The sequence below is a fragment of the Salvelinus namaycush genome, chromosome 21, assembly GCF_016432855.1.
Source record: "Salvelinus namaycush isolate Seneca chromosome 21, SaNama_1.0, whole genome shotgun sequence".
Taxonomy (NCBI): domain Eukaryota; kingdom Metazoa; phylum Chordata; class Actinopteri; order Salmoniformes; family Salmonidae; genus Salvelinus; species Salvelinus namaycush.
Genome location: NC_052327.1, coordinates 27,132,502 through 27,147,972, shown reverse-complemented (window position 1 = coordinate 27,147,972; position 15,471 = coordinate 27,132,502). Strand labels below are relative to the sequence as shown.

General features: G+C 42.3%; 1 protein-coding gene across 1 annotated transcript; it reads left to right on the top strand.

The window, feature by feature from the left end:
* The first annotated feature begins 2,704 nt into the window (after positions 1 to 2,704).
* On the top strand, positions 2,705 to 13,421 carry LOC120066260 (tetratricopeptide repeat protein 23-like). Its single transcript, XM_039017508.1, has 7 exons — positions 2,705 to 2,828; positions 6,587 to 6,758; positions 7,022 to 7,127; positions 7,538 to 7,665; positions 8,115 to 8,264; positions 12,693 to 12,775; positions 12,979 to 13,421. The coding sequence occupies exons 1-7, from the start codon at positions 2,791 to 2,793 to the stop codon at positions 13,097 to 13,099; spliced, it is 798 nt and encodes a 265-aa protein (XP_038873436.1). The 5' UTR covers positions 2,705 to 2,790; the 3' UTR covers positions 13,100 to 13,421.
* The last annotated feature ends 2,050 nt before the right edge of the window (positions 13,422 to 15,471 follow it).

Sequence of the window (15,471 nt, the reverse complement as noted above, 5' to 3'; positions counted from 1 at the left end):
AAAAATAAAGATACAATAAAGGGGGTCAATGTAAATTGTCCGGGTAGACATTTGATTTACTGTTCAGCTATCTTATGGCTTGGGGGTAGAAGCTGTTCAGAAGCCTTTTGGTCCCAGACTTTTCACACTGGTACTGCTTGCCGTGCGTTACCGGAGAGAGCAGCCTATGACTTAGGTGGCAATTTTTAGGACCTTCCAATGACACTGCCTGGTCCTGGATGGTACTGAGTTCAGCCCCAGTGATGTACTGGGCTATACGCACTACCCTCTGTTGCATCTTGTGGTTGGATCCCGAGCAGTTGCCATACCAAGCTGTAATGCAGTCAGTCAAGATGTTCTCAATGGTGCAGCTGTAGAACCTTTTGAGCATCTGCCAAATTTTTTCAGCCTACTGAGGGGGAAGAGGTGTTGTCGTGCCATCTTCACGACTGTGTTGGTGTGTTTGGACCATGATAGGTCTTTAGTGATGTGGACACCAAAGAACTTGAAGCTCTCGACCCGCTCCACTACAGCCTTGTCGATGTGTTTGACCCTCCGTTTCCAGTAGTCCACGATAAGCTAATTTGTCTTGCCCACGTTGAGGAAGAGGTTGTTGTCCTGGCACCACACTGCCAGGTCTCTGACCTCCCTGTAGGCTGTCTCATCGTTGTCGGTGATCAACTACTGTTGTGTCGTCAGCAAACTTAATGTTGGTGTTGGATTCGTGCGCTGCAACGTAGTTGTGGTTGAACAGGGTGGACAGGAGGGGACTGAGGGGCCCCCGTGTTGAGGGTCAGTGTTGCCTACCCTCACCACCTGGAGGCAGCCCGTCAGGAAGTCCAGGATCCAGTTGCAGAGGGAGGTGTTCAGTCCCAGGGTCCTTAGCTTAGTAATGAACTTGGAGGGCACTATGGTGTTGAATGCTGAGCTGTAGTCAATGAACAGCATTCTCACTTAGTTGTTCCTTTTGTCCAGGTGGGAAAGGGCAGTGGTGGCGTGCGATAGAGATGGCGTCATCTGTGGATCTGTTGGGGCGGTATGCGAATTGAAGTGGGTCCAGAGTTTCTGTGATGATGGTGTTGATGTGACCCATAACCATTCTTTCAAAGCATTTCATGGCTACAAATGTGAGTGCTATGGGGCTGTAGTCATTCTTGGGTGCGGAGTTTGGTGGTGTGGTTGAAACATGTACAGTCGTGGCCAAAAGTTTTGAGAATGACACAAAAAAAATAAGTTTGCTGCTTCAGTGTCTTTAGATATTTTTATCAGATGTTACTATGGAATACTGAAGTATAATTACAAGCATTTCATAAGTGTCAAAGGCTTTTATTGACAATTACATGAAGTTGATGCAAAGAGTCAATATTTGCAGTGTTGACCCTTCTTTTTCAAGACCTCTGCAATCCGCCCTGGCATGCTGTCAATTAACTTCTGGGCCACATCCTGACTGATGGCAGCCCATTTTTGCATAATCAATGCTTGGAGTTTATCAGAATTTGTGGGGTTTTGTTTGTCCACCCGCCTCTTGAGGATTGACCACAAGTTCTCAATGGGATTAAGGTCTGGGGAGTTTCCTGGCCATGGACCCAAATATCGATGTTTTGTTCCCCGAGCCACTTAGTTATCACTTTTGCCTTACGGCAAGGTGCTCCATCATGCTGGAAAAGGCATTGTTCGTCACCAAACTGTTCCTGGATGGTTGGGAGAAGTTGCTCTCGGAGGATATGTTCGTACCATTCTTTATTCATGGCTGTGTTCTTAGGCAAAATTGTGAGTGAGCCCACTCCCTTGGCTGAGAAGCAACCCCACACATGAATGGTCTCAGGATGCTTTACTGTTGGCATGACACAGGACTGATGGTAGTGCTCACCTTGTCTTCTCCGGACAAGCTTTTTTTCGGATGCCCCAAGCAATCGGAAAGGGGATTCATCAGAGAAAATGACTTTACCCCAGTCCTCAGCAGTCCAATCCCTGTACCTTTTGCAGAATATCAGCCTGTCCCTGATGTTTTTCCTGGAGAGAAGTGGCTTCTTTGCTGCCCTTCTTGACACCAGGGCGTCCTCCAAAAGTCTTCGCCTCACTGTCCGTGCAGATGCACTCACACCTGCCTGCTGCCATTCCTGAGCAAGCTCTGTACTGGTGGTGCCCCGATCCCACAGCTGAATCAACTTTAGGAGACGGTCCTGGCGCTTGCTGGACTTTCTTGGGCGCCCTGAAGCCTTCTTCACAACAATTGAACCGCTCCCCTCTCTCTCTTCAGTTCATTTACATGGCAAAGAGGGACTTTTCAATTAATTGCAATTCATCTGATCACTCTTCATAACATTCTGGAGTATATGCCAATTGCCATCATACAAACTGAGGCAGCAGACTTTGTGAAAATTAATATTTGTGTCATTCTCAAACTTTTGGCCACGATTGTAGGTATTACAGACTGTGTCAGGAACGGTTAAAAATGTAATTAAAGACACATGCCAGCTGGTCAGTTCATGCTCTGAGCATGCATCCTGGTAATCTGTCTGGATAAAGCTCAAGGAAATAGGCCTGAGCTTTAGGAGAATCATTAGGAGAATGATTAGATATTTGTAATGGAAGCCCCAAAAACATTAGGAGAATGATTGTCTAAATGTGAATTCAAACAACTGCATGGTTAAATGTCCAAGGGTAAATTAATGTATTACTGCTTTAATGTTGATTATGCAATACTCTTTAACCATCCCAACTCTCGAGGAAGCAGAGTCTAATCATCGAAAAGCAGAGAGGATTGTGGTAGATCTTCATCAGCTAGGAGGCATAAGCAAGGAGGAGAAAATGGAGACTGAGTTTGAGATATCCACGTCTCTGTCCAGGTATTATAGAGAGAACTTAACTGATCTGCAGAAATATTTTGTGTAAAATCACTTTCAAAAGTATCTTATTTGGAGCATTGTGTCTATCTGGCCAATGTGGCCTTTACTACAACGTCCTCTGTGACAGCAGAGAGCACTTTTGATATTTACTGGATTCCTCTTTAGGTATCACACGCTATGCTACTCTATTTATTTCCACAGACTCCTCCTTCAGTATCATATTCAGGTTGAAGTCTGAATACCTTGGCACTTCTCAAACAAAAACAAGTTAATGTTCAAGTGAAGTGTCATTGTAGATTCAGATAAGACTGTTGTATCAAATATACCTATATGTTCAGATGTCAACATACAGCCTGTTACCTTGAAGCCACAATAACAGCCTGTTATTTAATACTGTTTATCTGAGTATAGCCACTGAGAAAGACATTAGGTTTTGGCCACAAGATGGAGACAATGTCTAACATGTCCACTGAGCAAATCCATCTATTGAGATACATTTGAATGGTTCATTTCACTCAAACAATGTGGTCTTTTCTGCTCTAGTTTAGACCAGTAGTGTCATGGAAAGTCTCTGAATTATCTTAACCTGGTCCTCACAGTAGAAGTGCCTAAAGTACCCTCAAAGTAGTTTTTTTTCTCTCGATGTAAACATCAAGCTGTTCTCCCAGGCCTATTGTCAAGCCCATGGGGTGTGAGCATGCGCAGCTGCAGACCAGCTGTGACTGGGGTTATTGCACTTCCCACTGGTTCAGTGTCTGCTGGATCAGTGGAGCAGGGGCAGGGAGGATAACACATCCCCAGCCCTGCATTCATATTTCATGATTCCCTCACTGCTCTGCCTGTAATAGCTAATCATTGTGTACTGAGGAGGCTTTTTGCACTAAACGGCATTGATCATTTTGTTCAGTTGTAGGGTAACACTGTTTTTGCTGAAGTATATTGATGCTTTCCCACCCTTCCACACTTAAGTTGTATTAACTTCACTGTTATGGATTTGTCAAAACATAATTTGAGTAATTCATGAATACACAATATTTGCTGTACAAGTCAATATTGATGACAAGACATGGCTGAGGCAAATGTGGTACCGATATACCCAGGTACTCAGTGTGGAATATTAGTAGGATTAGAGTTGTTTCAACTTGAAGGGAGCTGAGGTAAAAAGTATTTGGGGGTGAGGTCATCCTTTTAAGTTTTTATGACTGACTGTTTGTTTACGCAATTTGTGAAATTGGAAAAATGTGCGGACGCTCGCTGGTCTGTAAGCTTGCTAAAGCTCTTTTGTTGGAGGATGACTGAACTTGGCTGGCTTCTGTAGCACCCTAGTCAACAGGACTGTAATGTTGTGACCAGTGTGAATGTCCCCACAAAAGCCTGGAACAATAAAACAAGCTTTCACACAGTTTCAGGTCCAGTTGGAGATTTTCCATTTAACTCATTGTAGAGGTACAGTATATGCAAGGTGCCAGTGTGATGAGCACAATATGAAATACTGATCACAGTATTATAGTTTATTTTGCCACCTGTACTAAGTTATGGTTAAAAGGTTTTGAAAACAATTCTAATAAATGCAACAGTTGGACAATGAATGAAGATACCCATATAAATTAACATAAAGGGGTGGAACAGGGCTGCAACCACCAAAGACCTGCTCTGTCTACCCTACCTGCTCTGTCTACCCTACCTGCATTCTCCTGCGCTGTCTAGACTGCCTCATTAATTACTGTATTTGTCACGCTCTCTTGCATAATTCAACAAGTCTGTTAATAGCAGGATACCCTCAGATTAAAAATCAACACGTTTGGCTCTAGATTACACCTATCTAAACATACTTTACATTGTTTGCGAGATCAGACATCATTTCACTTTTAATCAGTGTTCATTTTCAAAAGTTGCTTTCGTATCAGCACATTTAATTTGTATTAAATTATAACTTTTTTTAAATTCCACAAATTAACAACCAAGTGTCGACAGGGTGTGTTAAATCCCTGACGAAGCTAGCGTTCTAATAGAACTGGCTTTGTGAACACTGTATAATTTTCCCTGTATAAAGAGCAAACCTTTGAGGGCCCCTACATGCGTCAGTATTGGTCTGGTATGCATTACTAAACAGAGGGCCGTGTGGGCTGCTTGGCAGTTCATGTGAAAATCACTAATTACGTTATTGCTCTGCTCTGTGTACAGTGAATTAGATGTCAGCTGCAGATGACATACTGCCTCCTGTGCCAGGAACAGGAAGCTTGGGAGGGTGGCATCAGCTGGTGAATGAGGGGATGCAGTGGTATTGTCCACAGGTCTGTCTATGTGGACAAGAAGGCAGTACGCTGGCCTGGGCAATGGGCACACAGAGCTTCTGCTAATGCAGCCAGCCATCCCAGCTGCCCTAAAAGGCTGTGCTGTTCTCTGGAATTTCTGATGCCTGAGGGGGGAAGCCGTCCCATTCCCATGCAGACCAGCTCCCATCAAGGCTTGCTTTGATAATCAGGGATTGATGGGAAATCTCAGAGATATTAATTTAGTGCTACCCTCCACAACCAACATTTCACTGCACTAACTATACACACTGATGTTTTGATTTGTAGTCATTTATACTATACTAGTATTTATGGGGTAAATAATAGAAAATGACTGTCAGCAAAAAATCACCTGCTTTACTGTGCAAGGACCATGTAGAGAGATTCATTAATGATGGGGTGTTTTCCTGCTGAAGTAGTAGTCCTGTACCGGGGTATTGATGCGAACAGTATTCCCTCTGAGGAAGGCCACCTACGAACAGCAGAGCTGGATTGAATTTAGACTCCATTAGTGTCTGAATCAAATCAAAGTTTATTTGTCACGTGCGCTGACATGCTTACCAACAGTGCAATTCTTAAGTAAAACATAGGTATTAGAAACCTGTGGGGTGTTGAGGCTATTAGCAGGCTAGATGGATTGATGTCTGACTAGTGTCCTTGCTGAGGATGATGCAAGTCTCTGCTCTGCTGCAGCCCCCTGCTAGCATCCCATCACCCACCCCCCTATGTGGTGACTGAGGGTGTTAGACCACAGACTGAAGGCCTATTGTACAGAGATCCAGAGCTGGTGTTGTCCTCGGAGTGGCACATTATTAACTGCCTACGTGCTGCCTCATATCAACAGCAAATATACATGTTATTACAACAGTGTCACAAAGGGGTGATTTTACCATTTTAGTGCAGTTTTTGTTTTCGTCTCATCAGATATCTGTTCACAGCCTATGTAAGGAACTGGCTGCATTCTTTACTGGTGCAGAGGATCTCCACTGTGTTGTGACTACCAGGACAAACCTAATTTAGACATCCTGGTGTGGAGCTCTTGTGTGGTTGCTCAGCGAGGTGCTGGACTTGTTAGGCAGTGTCAGTAAGTCTTTATTTATAATGTGGCTCTGAGAGCAACACACTCCTCAGTCTTCCCAGAGGAGAGACCATTAGAGACCATCTGAAAGGACACAGTCAGAGACGGAGTAAACAGTTCTTTGTGTAGGAATCTCCTATTATAGTCTGCACTCACTGCACCTGACATCAGAGGCAGCAGTCCGCTAGACCCAGCCAGGCCTAGTTCGACGTTCCTCCTCAGGCCCCACTCTTGGCACAGTTCTGACCAACACTCTGGGCCAAGATTTCAACACTGCAACATGCCTACAGAAAGAGCCCGACCACTAATGCTTTTCTTTACTCTCCCTCCCTCTTTCTCTCATTATCTTTCTCTCTCTCTCTCTGCCCCATCCATCTCTCCTGCAGGGTGTACCAGCGGCAAGGCAGGTCAGAGGAGGCCCTGGGTCAGTGTGAGAGTAGTTTGCAGTTGCTGGAGGGCTGGGAAAGGCCAGGTCAGGCCTGCTCCGTCTATAAGGACATGGCTGCCATCGAACAGGCCCAGGGCCGCCTCGACAGAGCTTTAGAGCACCTCTCTAAGGTAAGGGACATATGAGACCTGAATACAGGCACAAAACAGCAACACACAACATGACTTTATGAATAACTATATTAACATTACACACATGACTATATGAATGACTTAACATTACACACATACTGACTATATTACTCAGACTATATGACTATCTTAAGATGAGCTGAGGGCTGTTAGAATGCCTCTGAGACCTGTTATTTGGTAATGTTCTCCTCAGTCCTTAGTGTGATATGTGATCTGTCTTATTTCATTTGGGTTTCTGCTAGGCTCATGCCATAGCTCTGAGTCAGAGCCCTGGGGGTCTGGAGGGGGCTCACATCGCTCACAGCCTGGCCTTGGCTTACTCTACTGTAGCAGAGCCCCACCACAATGGTGAGTCTATTCATACAACACAGGACTGCTGCAGTGCACTATGGGGGAACTCTGCTATATAGGGGGTTGTTGTTGGGGACATGAATCATTTTCGGTCTCTCTTATGTCAAGCTCTTTGAGTTCATAAATTTGAAGGCAGGCTGATTATAGTTTTGTAGAAATAGCATGTTTTGTGAGTTCACCCCCATATCAATGTTCACCCCCATCTGACCTGTATGTATGGAACTTCACGGTATAGTTACATTATATGAACAACAATATATGAGCAACCACTACCAGGAATTATCAGCTGTGGAGGAATGGACAAACTATGTAAAAAGCAATGCAGGCAGCACCAATAAGCAAACAAATAACATACTGTAATATGTTGAAGATCATAAGTGATTACGTGATCTTCCATCTGTGACTAGACTCAGCAGCACACTACTATGAGGAGAGTCTGAGTACATACAGGACCTCCCTAGGCCCACAGGCTACTGTCACTCTCAACCTTCAGGATGACTACTGTCGCTTCCTCCTCCTCACTGGGCAGCAAGAGGTCAGTACTGCATACACACACATACTCACACACACACTCCAATAGACCAGCAACACCAGTGGTCTAATCGCACTAACAGCATGTCTTCCAGGTGTTTACAGCATCACAGACATCTCTGTTCTGTCGCTCTGAGAGGTTTGACATTCTCAAGGGGACTTCCCTCTCTCACATGGCATTGTGGGAATCCACCTTGCAGTCAGTCATGTCATGTTTACAGGGATAGTTTAATCTGCTACTAAGGATCAGGCAAGCTGAGGGTAACAGAGGGTGACAGGTGTTTTTGAGACAGGAGAGTCTGTGAAATGAATAGCCACCATAGTGAGCTTCAATTGCCTGAAGCTCCGTAAGACTGACCATACGGAATCAGTGGAGGGGAAGACACAAATAAAATGCACTAAGCAGTCACTAAGTAGTCATTAACCAATGTTGTTGTGTATGTACTATGTCAGAGGTGTGTAGAGATCCAGAGGGAGTCCCTGGCCTTGAAGAGAGAGACATTTGGTGACCTGAGTCCTGAGGTGGCTGACACTCTGCAGCTGATTGGAGGGGTGCAGATGACCCAGGGCCAGGTGAAGCATGCCCATAGGACCATGAGCAAGGTAAACACTGGCATTATACCCAGCATTCCCTTTTGTTGCCCAACACTGATTTTAAAGGCCCAATGCAGTCAAAAACGTGATTTCCCTGTGTTCTGTATATTTTTCCATACCATGAGGTTGGAATAATACTGTGACATTTTGAAAATTATGATAATGCTTTTTTAGTGTAAGAGTTGTTTGACATTTCTGCCTGTTTTGGTGGGATGGAGTTTTGGCCTGCCTGGTGACATCACCAGGTGGTAAATTAGTTAATAGATCAATAAGAAAGAGAGTTCCAAACCTCTGCCAATAACAGCTAGTTTTCAGTTTTTCTCTCCCCACTCAGACCACTCCCAGACAGTTCTAGCAAAAATTCTTGCTTGAGAAATTGCTCTTTGTTAAGAAGCTTCTTTTTGACAATTTTTATTGAAAACAATAGTAAGGTACTTAATTGTGAAACAGAAATGATTTGATATTGAGATAAAAACGGCTGCATTGAACATTTTAAGGCAGTTTGAGGATCACTGGGCAATATTATGTTAAAACCATTGGAATGATATGGCAAAATGTAGATGTCCACCCTAAGTAGACATACTCAAAAGTAATTATTTTTCATGAATTGGCCATAAACAATAACTAGTAATACTGCAGGTAGCCTGGCGGTTAGGAGAGTTGGGCCAGTAACCGAAAGGTTGCTGGATCGAATCCCTGAGCTGACTAGGTAAAAATCTGTCATTCTGCCCCTGAGCAAGGCAGTTAGCCCACTGTTCCCCGGGCGCCGACGACGTGGATGTCACTTAAGGCAGCCCCCCTCTCTGATTCAGAGGGATTGGGTTAAATGCAGAAGAAACATTTCAGTTGAATACATTCAGATGTACAACTGACTAGGTATCCCCCTTTCCTTTCTAGAAAGATCGGAAATCCCTTTTCTGGAGAAAAACTCATTGTTATGCATTGCTGAGGTGTACTCCCATTTTGAGGAAACAATCTCAAGTACATAGTACACTATATATATACATTTCCCCCCCTATTATACAAGTGGGGCAATAGGGCTTGAAATGTCTGATATGCTTTCTAAATAAAGTAACAATAAAATTAGAAACGACTTACTATAAGATTTCACCTTTCTTATAACTGTAAAATAAATATGATCATATTTAGTAACAGTACAAATTTGGCACCATTTCATATAACTGACAACAGAGCATTTTCTGCCAAGCCTCCTCTGAGCGATGAAGAAACACCATTCTAATTGCTGCAGACTCGTTACAACTTTAGCTTCGCACAAAGTGATTTTGTGTGACCAAGAGAAAGTGGTTGTGTTTGAATTCTATGAAATTATTTAATATTTTTTCATGTTGAGATCTCTAAATCCGACTGAGAATATCACAGCGAGATGAAACTACAACTGTTGGATTTGCTAGACTGTTTATTATGCTGTCTCCCGGGCTGGGCTCCATCACTCAGACGGAGAGCAAATCATTTATTTGTCTGGATAAGCCAGAAAATGGCACTCCCTATGTAAATGTGGGGTGTGAAACCTGACACTTCATGTCAGCTCCACTGACAGAGTGGTAGTGGAGAGCAGGCAGATGAGGCTTTCTGGCACTATAAGGCACTGGACCCTACGACGTTCACAGAGAGCTTTGTACACCAAAATGTCAGTTGGAACCATTCCAGAACCGCTCAAAGTCCTCCATATAGGGGACTTAACATCTATAAGAAAAAGCAGTTATATTTCATTACCATGTCTTCTCTATTACTGTGCAGTTGGATAAAACATGGCTTAATAACTCAAGGTAACTGCCAAAATAAAGGAAACACCAACATAAAGTGTCTTAATAGGACATTGGGTCAGTACGAGTCAGAACAGCTTCAATGCGCCTTGTCATAGATTCTACAAGTGTCTGGAACTCTATTGGAGGGATGCGACCCCATTCTTCAACAAGAAATTCAATCATTTGGTGTTTTGTTGATGGTGATGAAAAACTCTGTCTCAGGCGCCGTTCCAGAATCTCCCTTAAGTATTCAGTTGGGTTGAGATCTGGTGACTGAGATGGCCATGGCATATGGTTCACATCGTTTTCATGTTCATCAAACCATTCAGTGACCACTGGTGCCCTGTGAATGGGGGCATTGCCATCCTATATGGGCATAGCCATGGTAGCCAAAATAATGGGCAACTGGGCCTGCCCAGCATTTTTATACATGATCCTAAGCATGATGGGATGTGAATTGCTCAGGAACCACATCTGTGTGGAAGCACCTGCTTTCAAAATACTTTGTATCCCTCATTTACTTGAGTGTTTCCTTTATTTTTGCAGTTACCTGTATGTTTTAAGCGTAGGGAAATATGACTATGTTGTGTTTACGTGGAGTTACTGTTCTCTCTCTCACCCACATACACTCAGGTACAGAGTATAGCCCTTTCTTATTGCCAAGCTATTTGAGAGGGCTCTGCTAAAGTCCAGTAGTCACAGGGCGTGGCAACCTAACATTAATACACCACTGAGAGTATGTTTATGAAGCTCCCTTATATATATATATATATATATATATATATATATATATATATATATATATATATATATATATATATATATATATATATATGCAGCTATTTCTGCCATGGTCTCTCAGGCTCAGTGCCTTGAGAATAACATGCTAATCTAGGCTCTGTGCAGTGTGCTCAGCCAGCCACTCTCTGGTGTAAAAGTCACACAGAATTAAATTGTGCTGCTTTCTCTTTTTGAACACAGACAGATAGTTCTGGGGAGTGTGGACGGAGTGTGGAACTTTGCTCACCACTGTCTAATTAAAGGGGCCACTGACCCCAATTATACTGTCAGGCCATTACGTCCTTCTAAATCAAAAGTTCCTGAATCTGTCTCTGTATACGGATGGAGTATGAGACTTATATGATGACATTCACTCAGAAAACAGGTAACAAACAGTTGCCTTACAAGTTCCTTGTCAACACCACTGTGATTATGTGCCAATTATGTTTGATTTATAAAAGACACAGTTAATGCATATAGCAAATACCTGTTATCAATAGCTATATACTAAGTATGACACACATATACATTGACACACTTTCTCCGTCCTTGCCTTCTGAGCTTGTTCTCTCCATCCCCAGAAACACACTAAAATAGCCCAGTTCAGGGGGATTTCAGAGTACTAGTAATAACAAGCCTGTAAGTTAAGGAGCCTTGTTGCTATGTTGCTTTGTTATTGTATCTAAGTGCAAAGTGGGTCCAAGTATCCCAGAGTGAATCAGAGCTCCCACACTCTGCTTCTTATCCGGATGGGATGGGTAACCTTTCTGAAGTACCCCTGACAGATAACGTGCAGTGTTATCATGTTCTTTCCCCGTTATCATGACAACCGTTGCTCTCTGGAGCCATGATGTTAGATTTAGAAATCTGGACAGAATCCAAGAAGATTTCTCAGAGGAAAAAATACATGAAACCTGACAGTGAGAGAGTTGCACTTATCCTAAACTTTTTCCTCTTTGGGGACTGTAAAGGAAGCCTGACTCTGACATGACACTCAGAGTTTATGAAAGGGGAAAACAATGGCTCACACAAACATTTGTAATTTTTCTCCATCTTCCTGTTGCAATAGAAGTCCTTCCATTACATAGTGCAGCAGGGAGAACTGACGAAAACATCCAAGGCCAGATGGCTATCTGCCAAAGTTTCCCCGAGCCCTTTACTCTGCCGCTTCCATCACCAGGCAGGAAACATTGAGCACTCACTTTCCTTGGTTCCACAAAGTTCTGTTGACATCCTGTGATTTATGTTGATTGTGGAAATGTTTGATAATCTTTCTCATTGTTGTTATCAAACGCACGTGTGTGTGATAACAACATTACTGTTTTCTATGGTTACAGTGCATTCAGCAAATCTGCTCTGACATACAGTAGATAAACAAAGTGGTCATTCCCCACTCATTTCCATTGATTAAAGAAAGTCATTCTTGATCATCACTGCTACTTGAGTTTACCTTATAAACCTATTAAACCAGATCAGATGCCAGGTTTGTTATTGTTTGGTCCTAGAAATACCCTGAAATGTGCTGGTCAGTGTCTACTCCCTGGGGTGAGTCAGATAGACTGGTGTTATCTGAACCCTGGTTACTAGAGGGGTTATTTCTGGATGGGAAGAGCTCTCTACAGAATTGGACAGGAAGTGTTTTGATACCCCTCAGCTGTCTAAGTGTAGCTCTACCTTTTCATATTGTTTGTAGACAAAAACAATCCATCGGCCTCCATACTTTTTGTCATACGTTCACACAAAAGCACTGTATTCACTAAGTGCTTTGAACTTGAATTAACTTTAATCTCAGATTTTGTGCTAAATGATTCAGAAGTATGTCATATCCTTTCCTATTTAAAATCATATCTTACCCCACAGTGAACCTAGCCCATTGTTGTTTCTGTTTCAGTGTCTGGACATTCAGAGTGTCCTGTATGGCCCTCAGCATAAGAAGACAAGAGCCACGCAGAAGACAGTGGACATGCTGGCCCAGTAAGTCTGCAACCTCAGTAATGACCATCGATACCAACACATTATACATCCAATGCATTTATCAATAGGAACATTGTTGTGAGAGAAAGTAAAATAGTGACTTTAATGTGTTGGCAAAATGATAAAGGGCATTCCCTACACTGTCTGCCCTGTTAAATGCATTAAACCCACATTGTCATTTACAGTAGTGTATGTTTTTCCAGGGCGCCCGAGGTTGCTGGGAGACAGAAGAGGGAGGGTAGCCTGAAAACAAGGCCTCCTTTCTGTGCAGTCCTACCTTCTTATAGCAAGGCAGGAGGAAACGCCAACATGTCGGACTCCTAACATGCCATCTGAGCTGGATGAATGAGCCTTGGCCCTCTAAGAAAATAAAGCCTCTCCCTTTGTCGCAAGGAGAAATTCTATGAATTGGAAATGGACAAGACCCCTGGCAATCCTTTCTGTTTTCATTGTGCATTCTCTGAGGAATTAGTGTCAGGCTGTTGGCAGGACTACGCAGACAGAACTCCTCAGAATGAAGGGAAGGTTCTACAGCTCAGAGAAGAGCTGCAGCGGAGGACTCTGTCCCTTCCTTGTCTCTCTGTGTGTACAACGAAGACGTTCAATGTTATGTTTATGTTGTATTAATAAAGACTCAAACTCAGGAAACACACTCAAGTAGTAATTTAATTGTTTTTGCAATATGAAGAGGTGTCCAAACAATGGTTGAAAACTCATTCTCACTAAATTCACCCATCTTTATTAAAAGAGGAATAAAGTAGGCTAATGCATGAAGCACTTACTTTCAATATGTGAATAACACCAATGAGTCATGAGGGTAGCACATCCCTTTTTAAACATTCAAAATTGAGGCATGAATCGCTCTTGCACTGCAATGTGTACTGCACCAGTGTTGTGTTTAAACATGGCACATTGGGTAGTTTGGAGATTAAATTTCACCTACAATGTTGCGTATCAAAAAGGACTGCCTTTTTGATCATGTTCTTAAACACAAAATGAAACTACAGTATGTAAGTGTTTTGACCAAACGTAGTGTTTTATAAAAGTCTTTCACCTTATATTCACACACTAAAGAGATGTTTAAGGACTTGTACTGTGAAAGGCAAAACTTTTTTCTAATGTATCTGGGCACTTAAGTACAACAACAAACCATTGTTTATAGCTAACATCTTTCAACTCTAAAGTGCTCTACTTTAGGTCATTTGCGTTCAGCTTTGTCACAATACAATCTGTAAAGCAATTATATTGTATTTCCACACTCTTTGTGCTCTGTTATAACAAGACCGTGCCAAGTAAGCATAATGTGAAAGATCTGTGTTCGGTGTTTCTGCACTGTTGCATAGAAGAACTCTAAAGCAGCTTATTGAGGAAGAAGACTGGGGTTGTGGGGTGAAGCCATATTGGAGGTGCTTTAGTTTTTCCACGCGCACGCAGACACACACCACACACACACAGGCAGTGCTACTAAGCTGGTGCGCTGGTCCTAAAAAGTTGCCACGGTGTTACACACACTAACTCACCTCTGAGCCAAGGTAAATCCTGGTCACCAACACAACATGGCTCAAACCGAGGCAATTCATATGTACTGTGGTTTACTGAAATTAGATATACAGGTGTCATCTCAGACACTAACCATCTGCTTATCTCCTCATTCTCTCTAGCTCTCTGTGTCTCTCCTCATTCCTCAAGTTCTTTCCACCTAGTTTAAAGCATCTGTCTGTCTTGCTACCACTGCCTCTACAAGCAGGGAAAAACAGCTCTCTTTGGAATTCAAGATGGCCGGATTATTTCTCGCCGATCTAAAGTCATTTACAGATTAAAAGATCATGGTGAGGGAACCGGAAGGATAAACTATAAAATTATTTTGAGGGACAATTATTTGAAACGTATTAGTAATGTCAAACATGCAAAGTGGTGATCAGAATCACTCGATAACACCCCATTTGATTTGACAAATTGCAGTTTTAAAAGATTCTGTATTTCCAATTCAAATGATTCATAGAGGGTAGATTTCATTTGACAAGACATGATACACTTACTTGTATGCCCTATCATAAACACATTCCAATATATCCATCATAAGCACTGTATTGGAGGGTTCCACTTATTAACCACAGGAAGTCCCTCAGCAACAAACCACTAGCTTTAAATGTGGTTCCAAATAACATGGCATTACAGGAAACAATACGTATACGTTTTTTCTTCTAGCTACATACATGTTGAACCAGTTTTAAGACTGCAATCTTAACCATAACAATGAAGGACATACATGTATATTAGGATCATTCCATATTTGGTTAAAGTATCTCAGGCAAAAGAGAGGAGAGGCCTAAGCAGTGTAGTACAAGTTAGTACACAAATATATACACTCCCTACATATTTATTTGGACGGTGAAGCTACATTTTTTTAATTTGGCTCTAAACTTCAGCATTTTGGATTTGAGATCAAATGTTTTATATGAGGCGACAGTAAAGAATGTCACCTTTTATTTGTGGGTATTTTCATACATATTTGTTTTACCGTTTAGAAATGAATGCACTTTATGTATCTAGTTCCCCCATTTGAGGGTGTGATAAGTATTTGGAAAATGTAATTAATAGTTTATTAAATTCAGGCAAGTTTAGTATTTGGTCCCATCAAGCTTGTGACTACGAACTTGTTGAATGCATTTTGAAGTTTATTTTGGTCGTCTTTT